The sequence below is a fragment of the Rhinoderma darwinii genome, chromosome 11, assembly GCF_050947455.1.
Source record: "Rhinoderma darwinii isolate aRhiDar2 chromosome 11, aRhiDar2.hap1, whole genome shotgun sequence".
Classification (NCBI taxonomy): domain Eukaryota; kingdom Metazoa; phylum Chordata; class Amphibia; order Anura; family Rhinodermatidae; genus Rhinoderma; species Rhinoderma darwinii.
The window spans coordinates 70849188-70863462 of record NC_134697.1 but is presented as its reverse complement, the minus strand read 5'-3'; the positions used below and the strand labels follow the sequence as shown (position 1 = coordinate 70863462).

General features: G+C 40.5%; 1 protein-coding gene across 4 annotated transcripts in view; it reads left to right on the top strand.

Moving 5' to 3' along the window:
• Positions 1-14275, top strand: part of RASGEF1A (RasGEF domain family member 1A) — a 315309-nt gene that overhangs the window by 280357 nt on the left and 20677 nt on the right. For all 4 annotated transcript variants that reach the window (XM_075841731.1, XM_075841732.1, XM_075841733.1 and 1 more), the window contains 2 exons: positions 5103-5282; positions 13004-13132. In XM_075841731.1, the coding sequence (XP_075697846.1) occupies positions 5109-5282; positions 13004-13132 (303 nt within the window). In that variant the 5' untranslated portion in view covers positions 5103-5108. The remainder of the gene's footprint in view (positions 1-5102; positions 5283-13003; positions 13133-14275) is intronic.

Genomic DNA, 14275 nt, shown 5'->3' with positions numbered 1-14275 from the left:
CCAAGCTTATAATCATAATCCTGTATAAAACTGTCTTGTTGGTAAACCCAATGGTACTAATATATCAATGGCATTGTTTGTGTGTCAAACGCTTTTCTGATAAAAAATAGACAAATCTTGATGACTATAACAGTGCTGACTGATTCATTCAGAATATAAAAGCATAACCTGTTCTAGATGCCCACATTATTTTCTCATAAAACCTGCGTTGCGTTAATAAATATGTTACATATTTATGGATGGAGTAACACCTTTTAATAGATCAAATTAAAAAAATCTAGGAGCAGTCATTAACTGTCCAATAAAAGGTTAGTAAATATGATGCACATTTCAAGTTCAAGAATTATTTGTCAAAATACGGGCCTGTTCACATCAGCGTTATCTTTCTGTTGAGTGATTCCATCGGAGCTTCCCGTCGGGGGAAACCCTCAACGGAAAGGCAAACGGAAACTATAGCTTCCGTTTGCATTGATCTTATTGACGGATATTTTGCTAATAGTTTCCATTTGTCAACAGGGTTCAGTTTTTTTGACGGAATCAATAGCGCATTCGACTTAGTCGACTACGCTATTGATTCGATCAAATCGACGGAACACTTAAAGAACGGTGACAAACGGAAACGATTTGCACTGGAACCGTCACCATTGAAATCAATGGTGAAGCAAACGGACACCTATGGTTTCAGTTTGGAATCCGTTGATAGGTTCCCCAGACGGAAAGCTCCAACAGAACCCATGATTGGAGTCCCAACGCAGATGTGAACGTAGGCTAAACTCAAATGGGAAATCTAGTTTCTTAAATGTGGCAGTATTAAAACCAGATTACCTATTTATTATTATATACTGTATAGTCCACTATTTGTTATTATATACTGTATAGTCCACTATTTATTATGCTGGGAATGTGTCAGGCCACCCACCTAATATGTATGGTGAGACCTGATACTATAAAAGTACTAATAAACTCTCGGACATTCCAGGATCAGAAAGTGATTGGTGCTCAGTAACCTTGCTACTAACAATATATAATTGTATATTAACAATATAACAATTTATCCTGGGTATGATAGCTACAATATATTTTAAAGAAAAAAGACCAAGCCTTGTGAAATTTCAACTTCCACTTTCCAAAATGTTATCTTTTTGTATTTTTTTTTTAATCTTTAGCTTTTAAAAGTACCTGGTTCGATCCTCTAGGAAGTTATTTCTAGCTGTACTATAAATATGCAATTGTCTAGAGACATAATGTAGGCAGACAAGTAGGAGAATGGAATACATTATTGCTTCTGAGTCACCCTTGTAAGTAGAGAGTGCGCTATTGTCATGTAAGATAGGCTGACCATCCTACTGAACATGAAGTCTTCCTTCCACCGAACATTTAGATGGAGGTTCAACTTATGGGTCATTGAATGGGTTGGAATCGGTAGAAATTTATTATTTTATAAATATTATATATTATTATTTTATATTAACTATTTCAGGACCGGGCTATTTTGATCTTTCAGGACCAGACACTGTTTAGCCCTTTTTAGCAGGTGTTAGTTAAATGGCTATAACTTTTTTATTTGTTGGACTAACGACAAGATTTTTGTGATGTTTTTTCCATAGACAATGCAGGTTTCTTTTTTTTTAGCATTTTTATACACATCCTTTTTGCTATTTTAGAATTTTTATTCATAAAATGTGAAAATAATAGTAAAAAAATAAGCTTTTTTAAGTTTCAGCAATTTTTGGGGGTAATAACATCGTTTTACCCTAAAATAGACCTTTTATTTGTGATCGTCATTGTCTACCGTAAATTTTAATATATTACATGTCTATATTAGGGTAATTGGGTCAGTGCTAGCATTACAAAGATGATTGGCAGGGGGAATGTTTTTTTTTGGGGTGGGTATTTTATGTGTATTTATTATTAATTTTTTTTTGTACTTTACTTTTATTTTTTTTATTAGTATGGTCTGTCCCTCAAAGGTCAAAAAAGACCTTTGGGGGAATTTATTTTCTTTCTTTCTTTTACACCATCTTTTCCACTGTAACTGGAGCTGCACAGCAGCCCCAGTGAGGGTATGTTCACACGGCCAAATTTCAGACGTATACGAGGCGTATTATGCCTCGTTTTACGTCTGAAAATAGGGCTGCAATACATCGGCAAACATCTGGCCATTCATTTGAATGGGTTTGCCGACGTACTGTGCAGACGACCTGTTATTTACGCGTCGTCGTTTGACAGCTGTCAAACGACGACTCGTAAAAATACAGCCTCGTCAAAAGAAGTGCAGGACACTTCTTTCAGACGTTTTTGGAGCTGTTTTCTCATAGACTCCAATGAAAACAGCTCCAAAAACGAGTTGGTAAAAAAATGAGTTGGTAAAAATGCGAGTTGGTAAAAAACGTCTGAAAAGCAGGGTCTGTTTTCCCTTGAAAACAGCTCTGGATTTTCAGACGTTTTGGTTGACTACGTGTGAACATACCCTGACAGGGGAAATCAGCCCTCTCATAGTGACGATTGTCACTAACTGGGCTGTGCTGGGTCTAGTAAGACTCAGCAGCCTGCCACTAACGGCACCCGGCAATCATGTGACCAGTCTCAAGACCCTTCACCCACTATGGGTCAAAACGTAGGCTATTTTTGGCATATGTTTTGACAATAAATACAACCTTTGATTGAAGACCTGGAGATGTGTGCTGTTGTCCTACCATCTTTTCTTGAAGATTGCATTATGCCAGATTGGGTTTGTCTGGCTTGACAGCGTGACACTGCTCCAGATATCGGGATCTGTGCTGCTTTATTACTCTTCTTTTGGATATCCACAGGATATGTCATAAATGTCAGATAGATTCTGGAACCCGCATCTATCTCTGGGACCCCCTCTAAACCCCGTTCTACTGCTCTGTCTTGTGGCTGAAATATGTGATTACCGACAATGAATTACGGAAACCACTCAGCTCGCTGAGCTACGCTGTTTCCGTAAGTCAAATAGCAGTAAATTACATTTAGGGAAGCAGCGTAGCATGCGAGCTACGCTGTTTCCGTAACTACCATTCAATTCTTAGGGACTTACGGAAACAGCGTAGCTCAGCGAGCTACGCTGTTTCCGTAATTCATGGTCGGTAATCACATGTCTCAGCCACAACACATAGAGGTAAAACGGGCTTTAGTGGGCCCCATTTTTCTAGGATAGGTGCGGGTCCCAGAAGTTGGACCCGCATCTATCTGACATTTATGACATACCCTGTGGATATGTCATAAATATCTCTGATAGGAAAACCCCTTTAATACATTAATGCATAGTGTGTTGCATATTAACTCACATGAATTTCGAAAAGTTTTTTGTTCTGAAACTGTATTCCAATAAATATATTTTATATTCTAAGTAGCCTGAGTATTTGATCATGATCGGGATGAAAGGCCTGATGTTACCCTTTTACTACATTCAATTTGTTATGTATAATTTGGAATACTTAAAGTGTAAATGAAAAGGTCATACTAAGTAAATTTGTTCTTACTACTTATTATATTATGACGGGTCGGAGCTGTCTGTCGAGTTGTCCGGATTACATGGCGCAGAGACGTTGTATGGGTGGAGGCTTCTGTTTCTTATTTGCTGAAAGATTAACATTGACAAATGTTGAAGTGGAATTCCGCAGACAAGTTTTGATGAAGAAGCCAACCTGTTGTGTTCCTCCGCTGTAAATAGCAACGTGCCATAGTGTTCAAAAACAAAACTCTGCTCCTGACCTTGGACTCTGTATTTACTGTAGCCAGGCTACATTCCATCTACTAAAACCTCCATCTGAAAACAGACCGAATTCTTTCTGGGTGTTTTTCAGCATATGAATTTAATTCTACAGTATGTCATATGTCCGTGTCAAATTTTAGCCGTCACCAGTAAACGAGATACTAATGAATGTTATAATATGTGAGCTCTTATTGTAGTGCCTCCGAAGGTGGAATGTGGTGGGACAAGTAGTTCTCAGACATCATAAGTATAGTATTCTCTGTAGCAGGAGACCTTCAAGGAATTTGTGATAGGGGACAAAAATGTTCCCTCTGTTACTAGGGACATTCTGTCCTCAGTGCTTGACATTTGTAGATGTGTGTTTGCAATTTCACGTATGCCTTTAAAGCATGAGTTGAGAAAAAGCAATGCAAATTATATGCATTTTATTTCTTTAGCTCCTTTCTTGGGAGATAAAGAGATGCATGGATTATTAACACTTTATTAACACATTTTAGAGGTCTACTTAATATTATTTTAGCAATGTTTTTTTTATTTTCATCATTTAGCATAATCCATGGCACTGTACATAGAATGTAACCATTTCCATCAGTCATTGTTCCCAGCGGGGCTGTCAATCTAAGTTCTGTCCCTCACACACTAGGGAAATTTCTTAGAAAGTCAATTCGGTTAATCAAGTCCTTGGATTGTGGGAAGAAACCAGAGTTCCCAAAGGACAGCACACAAATGCTATAGGACTGTATCGCGATATTTACATGGGTCTTGTGTGGCGCTGTCTCTTAGGCACCGTACAGTATATTATTATTGCAGTGTAAGGTGGTGGCAGCACTATATAGCATTGATATTTAGGCAACTGTATGGAATTGTATAGCAGTACACCATACGCAGAGGGCGCCAATAGAAGGTACAGCACAGGGCACCATTCAAAGTAAGGTTGGCTCTGCTCGTATAAATTGTTTTGAGCAGAATATTTGGAAATAACCACAAATATACCTGTACAGGAGAGAGCAAGTCTTATAGAAAATATTAAAATGAGCCCCCCTTCTTGTTCATACCACTACAGCCTCCTCATTGGATGTCCATGCAACCCTCTTCCCCAGTGTAGAAGTATATTGCCACCTTAGGGCCAGTTTGCTTAGGCTGCATTGCCTTTGAGGAGCCCTGTGCCGGTTCACACCATCTGTGGAGACTGAGGTTCCCATCTCCATGGGCCGGTAGCAGTCACAGGGGCTGCCTCTAAATGCCCTATTACTATATAACAAAATAAGATTATTTTTATGGATCTGAATTCAAGGAACAAGCACTAATGCACTATATTTCATTTGCTTGGTTTGTCTTAATTAGCTTTTTTTCTGTCTCCTAGGAAAGCATGCCACAGACACCAATATTTCCCAGCATGCTTGGCTCTGCCTGTAGTGGACAGGTGCTGCCAGAAATGGGGGAGCAATGTGGAGATCCAGTATATCAAGATGGCTGTTTGGTGTCCGGTTCCTTGGAAGCCTTGATTGAACGTCTTGTGCCTACGGTGGATTACTATCCGGATGTAAGTGAAGTTGTTTATTACTGTATATTGGATAGTGTTTCTGTTGTCTTCTGTTCTGTGTGTCTCCCATGTGTTCATGTATGATTGAGACACTGCATTCATTAGATGCCTTTCTTGATTTCTTTAGGACGAGTTTTTTTTTTTGCATATTGGTCCACAACTACTACTTGTGCTTCACATTGGTGTCCTTGACATAGTAAAAACATGAAATAGTCATTATAATATCCTCCAAATACCTAAAGCAACAAGAGTTCTTCTGATCATCACATATTTTGCTCCGTAACCCTTTTAACGGCTTCTTTTTTTTATTGTGCCCCTGTTTATCCCTTGTTTTCTGCTATTCTCAGAACAGAATGTGCTGTCTCTGAACCGTCTGCAAATATCCCATGGATGTCAAAGGTCAGAGAAGCTTTTCTCTAAGACACAATCAAATTCCTAAACGCATACAACCCTACACATACAACCCTAAACACATACAGCAATAACCCTGTTCCATATTATCGAATGCCCCTTTTTTAATCACGTGATTATGTTGCTAGGAAACAAAGTATTTTATGGTTCTAACATTTTACATGCACTGCTCCATTAACACTAATGTAACAAGAAACTAACTACAAGTGGGGGGTCTTATCTGCTACAAAAAACAACTTTTATGCTTTTGTATTGCCGTTGTAGTATTAACCCCTTCCCGACATCCGCCGTATATAAGGGGTTCCCGCAAAGCGCAGTACAGCTACGTTGCGGCGATAGTGCGAACTCAGGGGCTGAGCCCGCATCATCGCCGCCGTGTGTCATCTGTATGTTACAGCTGACACCCAGCTGTAATGTTTAGGACCAGAGCTAGCTAGATTAACACCTCAGATGCTGTGGCCAATAGAGATCGCAGCATGTGAGGGGTTTTTAGCCACCGGCATCCAAGCAACATGATCGCTGGGTTGCCAGTGGCTGCAATGGCAACCTGAAGCCTAATACTGGTCTGCCGGGATGCCAGCTATGGAAGCCTCATATTCCCCCGCTCAGAGGCGGGGCCTAAAAGGCTTCCGGTACCGACGGCAAGATGGCGCCGGCTGAGCTTCAGGCTCAGAAGCTGTAACAGCAGGAACCAGAGCTAAATCCAACCCATGCCATTAACCCTGAAAGCAATCGCTCCATCTTAGTGGTTTATAGCAAATCGGCAGCCCTACCATCACAGTAGCCCTGCTACTATGGCAACAGGAGACCTAACAATGGCCTCCTGCTCTGCCAATTACGATAGCTGATTAGGCCCCGTCCGGAGGCGAAGCTTAATCGGCTTGCTGTCAGTAAACAACTGACAGCTCTAATACATTGCACACCTTAGGTAGTGCAATGTATTAGAACAGCAATCAAGCAGTTGGACCTTCAAAACCCCTAGTGGGGCTAAAAAAAGTGTCAAAAAAAAAAAGTGAAAAAAAGGTAAAAATAAAAGTTGTCAAAAATAAACGTTTTAAGTAATAAAATAAAACACAATCGCCCCTATTTCCTTATCAAGTCATTTATTATTGAAAAAAATAAAATAAACCATACATATTTGGTATCACCGTGTCCATAACGGCTTGAACTATAAAAATATTATGTTATTTATCCCACTTGGTGAACGAAGTAAAATAACAAACCCTAAAGAACATTGCCAGAATTGTTGTTTTTTGGCCACTTTGCCTTGCAAAAATTGGTTCAAAAAGTCGCATGTATCCAAAAATGGTACATATACAAAACTATAGCTTGTCAGACCTCATACGGCTCCGTCAATGAAAAAATTAAGAAGTTATGGCTCTTCTCAGGGGTTTCTTTTATTATTTCACATCTGAGTCTCTGCAATTGTGAGCCAATACTTTGTAAATCACCAATTTAGGCCTCAATTTCGCATAATACTCTTTCACTCCTGAGCCCTGTCGAATGCCCAGGCAAAATATTAGGGCCACATGTAGGGTGTTTCTCAAACCGGGAAACACAACATAATAATTAGAGAGCTGTCTTTTTATGGTGGCACAAGCTGGGCACCACATATTGTCATAACTATGGAAAAATTGCCATTTTCACTCTGCAACATCGAGGGCACACTAATTTCTGGTAAATACATGCTTACTACACCCCTAGGTGAATACCTTGAGGGGTGTAGTTTCCAAAATGAGGTAACTTTTGCAGGATTTCCACAGTTTTGGTCCCATAGGGGCTTTGCCTTCTGAGACGTACTGTGTGCCCAAACAGCAGTTTATGACCACATATTGGATATTTACATACTCTGGAGAAGTTGGTTTACTAATTTTAGGTGTTTTTTTCTTCTTTAGTCCTTGTGGATATTTTTTTTTTCTTTTAGCTAATACGACATCTTTCTGGAACAAAAAAAAAGTAATTTTTCATTTCCACGTCCAAATTCTAATAAAATCTATGAAACACCTGGGGGGTCAAAATGCTCACTAGAACCCTAGGTGAATTCCTTGTGGGGTGTAGTTTCCAAAATGGGGTATTTTTGGGGTGTTTTCTTTGTTTTGGTACCACATGACCTCTTCAAACCTGACAAGGTGCCTAAAATACAATCTAATAAAAAGAAGAATTCTTGTGAATTCTTCTTCTTAAAGGGTTACAAAACGTTCTAAATGCTGTTTTGAATTTTTTGAGGGGTGCGGTTTTTAAAATGGGGTCATTTATGGGGGTTTGTATTGTATAGGCCTTTCAAAACCACTTCACAACTGAACTCGTCCCTGTAAAAATAGCCTTTTGAAATTTTCTTAAAAATGTGAGAAATTTCTACTAAAGTTCTAAGCCTTGTAACGTCCTCGAAAAACACAAGGATGTTCAAAAACTGATGCCAGTCTAAGGCTATGTTCACACGGAGTATTTTGGGGGAGGAATATCTGCCTCAAAATTCCGTTTGGAACTTTGAGTCAGATATTCCTCTCCCTGCACGCCGATTTTCACGGTGATTATCGCGCCGTTTTTCGCCCGCGGCCATTGAGCGCCGCGGGCATAAAACAGCGAGAAATACGCTTTCTCCTGCCTCCCATTGAAGTCAATGGGAGGTCAGAGGCGGAAGCGCCCGAAGATAGGGCATGTCGCTTCTTTTTCCCGCGAGGCAGTTTTACTGCTCGTGGGAAAAAGACGCCGACGCCTCCCATTGAAATCAATGGGAGGCGTTCTCGGGCCGTTTTTGCCGAGTTTTGCGACGCGGTTTCCGCGTCAAAAAACTCGGCAAAATACCCCGTGTGAACATAGCCCAAAGTAGACATATGGTGGATGTTAATTAGCACTCTTTTGTGTGGGATAACTATTTGTCTTACGAGCAGATACATTTTTTACAATTAAATACTGAATGTATCGACCAAATTTTACCAGCAGGGGCGTCACTAGCACTGGGCCTTCGGGGCCCAAGCCCTGGATCTTTGTCCCGGTGCTCCGGATCCCCGGGGAACTGAAACATTCAGTGGTGCAGCTATAGGGGTCGCAATTGCGACCAGGCCCCTGAACCAAGGGGAGTCGTGGCCCCACGCACTGCTTCTATACAAACTTACTTTAGTAACTGGGACCTATGTAATAAAATACATGGGCCCCTGTTACTATGGTGATGTCACTATACTTAACCTCCTGCAGCGGAAGTCCCGACGTCTTCTCGCGTCACAACGTCACAATTCTATGCGCTGCGCATCACATCACGACGCGGGATGGTGTCAGGACATCCGCTGCACCCGGAGCTAAAGAGTAAGAGTAAGTGTAACATTACTGTCTCCTGGGATCCTGTATCTAAGCCTACCTTGTGGTAGGCTTAAATACAGGGTCTAACGGACAGTATTACGCATGGACCCTGTATCTAAGCCTACCACATCATGTATGATATTGTCTGATGGGTCCTGCATGTAAGCGTAGCACATAGTAGGCTTAGATACAGGGCCCCAGCAGACAGTAATCTTATACAATATAATCGTATACAGTAATCAGCATACACGCACCCATACTTTCTTTGGGGGTGGACATATGTTAGTACAAGGATACTTACTGCTGGGATCCTGTATCTAAGTCCATCATGTGAGATACTGTCTGCTGGGCCATGTATCTATGTGATATGTGTGTATGTATCTATGTAATAAGTATCATGTGTGATACTGTTTGCTGGGGCCACGTATCTAAGGGTATGTTCACACGCAAGTAAAAACGGCTGAAAATTACAGAGCTGTTTTCAGAGAAAACAGCCTCTGATTTTCAGCTATCTTTGAAGCTGCAAAAGGTTTTTTGAGGCGTTTTTCTAGACAATTTTTGGAGCTGTTTTTCCATTGATACAATTAAAAATAGCTCCAAAAACGGCTCAAGAAGTGACTTGCTCCTTTTTTATGTGGCTTTGTTTTACGTGCCATTTTTTTAAAAATGGGACGTAATAAAAATGCCTCGTCTGAACAAAACAACGTTTTTCCCATTGAATTCAACAGGCAGATGTTTGTAGGCATTTACGTTTATGCCGAGAAATACGCCTCAAAAAGCTCTGCATGTTAACATACCCTTAGCCTATCATGTGATATACTGTCTGCTGAGACAATGTATCCAAATCTACCCAGTGGTGTAGCTATAGGAGCCTTAGTCTTATAGATATGCTAGCTCCGATATAGATTTATAGACTTACAATATATACACACTATATGGACTTACATTATACACACTATATACACACACCACACACCACACACTATATAGACTAACATTATACAAACTGTAAACACTATACAAACACCACACACTATATAGACTTACACTATACTCACACTATATAGACTTACATTATACACACTATATACACACACACCACACACTATATAGACTTACATTATATACACACACCACACACTATATAGACTAACATTATACAAACTGTAAACACTATACACACTACACACTATACCACACACTATATAGACTTACACTATATACACTATACACACACTATATAGACTTACATTATACACATAAACTATATATACACACACACTATACATGATATACACTATACACACATACTATATGCATTATACACACTTACACTATACACACTATATAGACTTACATTATAGAAACTATAAATCTCTATGCACACAGCAAAAACACTATATAGACTTATATATATACACACACACACACACACACACACACACACACACTATATAGGCTTACATTATACCCACACCACACACTATATAGACACTATATTTACACTATATACACTATACACATACACTATATAGACTTACATTATACACACACACAAACACACACACACACACTATATACACTATATAGACTTACACTATACACATACACTATATAGACTTACATTATACGCACACACTATATACACTATATATAGACTTACTATACACACACTATATAGACTTACACTATATGCACACTATATAGACTTACACTATGTTCACTATATACACAACACACTTACCGGCCTCTTCCTCTGCGAAGGTTGTGCTTGGGTAAAGCCTACGGGACCTTAATCATGTGACTGATGTCACTATGGGTCCTTCACCTCCTAGTTATAGTCTTGCAGTTATCAAGCGGCTCCTGAAGGTGTAGACAGACGGGACAATGCACATCAGCACAGAGGAGCAGACTGACCGTCTCCGACAGTCTGCTCTTTACAACTGATGTGCTGTGCTGCCCACCCCCTGTACCCTGGCCTAGCTCGCCCCTGCAATTTACTCCCCCTACACACCCCCACCCACACCTCTTCATTAGTAGGTGAGACCGATGACCTGGAGAATGCAGCCTGCAGCAGCCCTGCATAGTTTTTTTAAGTTATGTGCGGTTTGGGTGGCCATGGGCCCCCTGGGAGCCTTGGGCCCCAGTCGGCCGCCCGAACCGCCCATATGAGGATCTGCCCCTGGGTAATAGCATTCCAAAGTTATTACCACATAAAGTAACACATGTCAGATTTGAAAAATAAGGTGCTGTCAGGAAAGCCAAAAGTGTCCGCAGCGGGAAGGGGTTAAAGAGTTATCACAGGATGCTTCATACATAGCAGTCATATTACCATTTTGTTTTGTTTTTCATCCATTTTTTTATGTGTCCTTCCACAAATCCATTCCCCACAGAACCGTTTCAAACAAGCAATATCTGTTTCATGAAAAGAATGCTAGACCCTCAGTGCAGACTTACACACAGAAACGTAGGAAGAAGGACCTGGGGGGCTTTAACTCTACCTAATAATGACTGATTTCATGCTATTCAGGGTCTATAGAAAGCTTGATGACTACCCCTATAGGAACTGTGATGTTTCTTTATTAGTGGTTTTAATAAAAAAAAAAAAATTCATACTAGTAAAGTAAGGGCACAGATAAATGATAAAATAGCATAGTGAATTAAAAATCTATTTTTTTTTTTGCTGAAAACATAGAGCAGCGCTGAGCAGTGAGAGCCCATTCTAGTCACAGGGTAGAACGCACAGCCGGGGTTTGTTGCGCTGACTGTGGGAAAAAAGCATTTTAAAGCAAACAAACTGGAAGCAAACACGCACAGCGATGAAGAGCCAAGACCAATTCAGACAGAAGTGTTATTTCATGCCAGAAGAGCTGCTATCCCACACATTTCGAGGAGCTGGTCCCTAAGGGCAAGTTACAGGTGTAATGCAAACATCATTTTTCCCAGAATCCTTCGCTGTACCCTTTATCAAAAGTATGGCATGATTGGCAAGTCACAACTTCCCCCTAGGCTGCTGAAATAAACTAATGAACTACTGTATTTATTTCTTTATTTCTTTATTTATTTTTAAAAAGACTATTCAGCAAAATCCAGAAGTTTACACACTTCACCGCAGTTGTCTCTTCTATAAATGCAGCATGTTTTTGAGATTTATGTTTCCGTCATTGGTAAAGTAAAAAATCAACAGTAAATATATGTCTGTAACTTGTCCTCTTGGGTGAGTTTTTCTGGAAAGGTAGGTGACCACAGGTCCTACCAGAGTTGTTATCAGATATTCCTAGTTATTTTTCTGACTACTTATGCCTAGTAATCCAGAAATATGGCCTAGGGGGTGTATCACTGCATAACTAAGCAGCGGTTGTCATCCAATCTTTTCTGACGCCTAAATTTTCAGGAATCTGGGAGCGGAGAATGTACTACTATATAACTAGGCTGATTTGCTGTTTAGGAGTTGGGTGACAACGCCTATGGACTTTATTATCCAATATACATGGCTACAAAACTGCTGAAAAGCGGACAAATGAATGACTCCTATTTAGAGGCAGGGGCGAAACTTATGGGGGGAGGGGCAGAGCTCTGAAGTGGTCCGTAGCCACAAGCAGCAGACACTTGGCCTCCAAGTCGTCAGGGCCCAAGTCACTGGGCACCTTGCTCCATTCAAGGATTCCCATGTTCTGCGTTTTCTATTTTTAATTAACCTGTTATTTCGAAACATAAATAACAAATACATAACATAATAAATCCAATTCTTTACCTAACCTGACCTCGAACCTACAGACATGACCACAGCCTGCACCATCAATGTAGAGATACTAAATACATACCTAGCACATATTATATGAGAATTGTTATCGGCTACTTGTTTCATAATACGTATGGCCTGCTATACTATATGCACCTAAAGTGGGTTTACCATGTTTATCTCTAGTTCTGTGTATTTATATATCAGATAAGAACGATGAGCAGAGCTCGATTTTTTGTTTTACAGTGAAACCTGTGCTTCCTCCCCACAGAGAACTTACATCTTCACCTTCCTACTGAGCGCGCGTGTATTTATCCACCCCCATGAGATTCTAGCAAAAGTGGGACAGATCTGCATCAAACAGAAACAACAGCTGGAAGCTGGAGCGGAGGCCGATAAGGTACGGAGTGCGTTACAAAGAAGGTCTACACCATCTTAGGGCCATCATTGCTTTTCGTGGCCACTGGGTTACACTAGCAAAACATGAGAAAAGATAGTCTGTCACTTTCTATTCAGGTACTAAAACTGCATTGCAACAGATGAATATAGATCTTGTCCAGGTAGAGACTGAAATGGGGCAGGGAAATGTTATTATCATCATTAGTCAATGCTGCACTACTAACTGAGGAGGCAGGGAAGTTTCAGAATCCAAGTGGGGGAGATTTCTAATACGGACAGGACCAGCGCTGAGCAGAGGAGAAGACGACCAGCACTGCAGTGGATGGTAAGCTCTCCATCTGGTTTTATGGCAGAGCAGGTGATGGGTCCTCTATAAATGCAAACAGCTTTGAATTAGACCAAATTCACCAAATTTATCACAGTGGCTCATGTTTGATGATAAATTTGGAGTATTTTTAGACACTTCTGACTTCTAACTTTATACACTTTAGATCCATTTTTTTTGGCAAAATTTTTTGCACAATTGGGTGCATCTTAAGCCATGCCGTCTTTCGATGACACCACTCCCCCTTTCCACTAAGTGACACCCCATTGTCGTATGAGTTGCAAAAAAGTGTCTAATACACATTATTAATGTGGTGCACGGCTATACCCCAGAGTTCTAGCTCAGTTTTTGCCAGAATTCTGGTGCATTATCCTTAGTAAATCTGTCCCACTGTTCCTGGTCTCAATTCTTCGGCCGGTAGAGGGATGTACGGTGATATCTGGAATGCCTGCTGTCGTCTTTACTTGGGTCTCTCATAGATTACACAGACACTTCATCCACCCAGTCAGGCGATCACGGAGCCTCTATGATAGTCCAATCTGCTCTGTGATTGGCTGTTGGCTGATGATGCAGTACCTGTGTGTAATGACAGTCACTGCAGGAATTGCAAAGGAAGTCCAGCAGGAGGAGTCTTGCAGCCTTTAGTGCAGTTAGTTAACCCCTTCACTGCACTAGCCTAAACCACCAAGGATTTAATTACTAACCCCTTCACGACCCTAAATCACCAGGGATGTTAACCATTGTCGCAGTTAAAATTAAAACTCTCTGGCTCTCTTTTCCAAAGAGATAACCGCAAAAAAATAAATAAAACATGTTTTC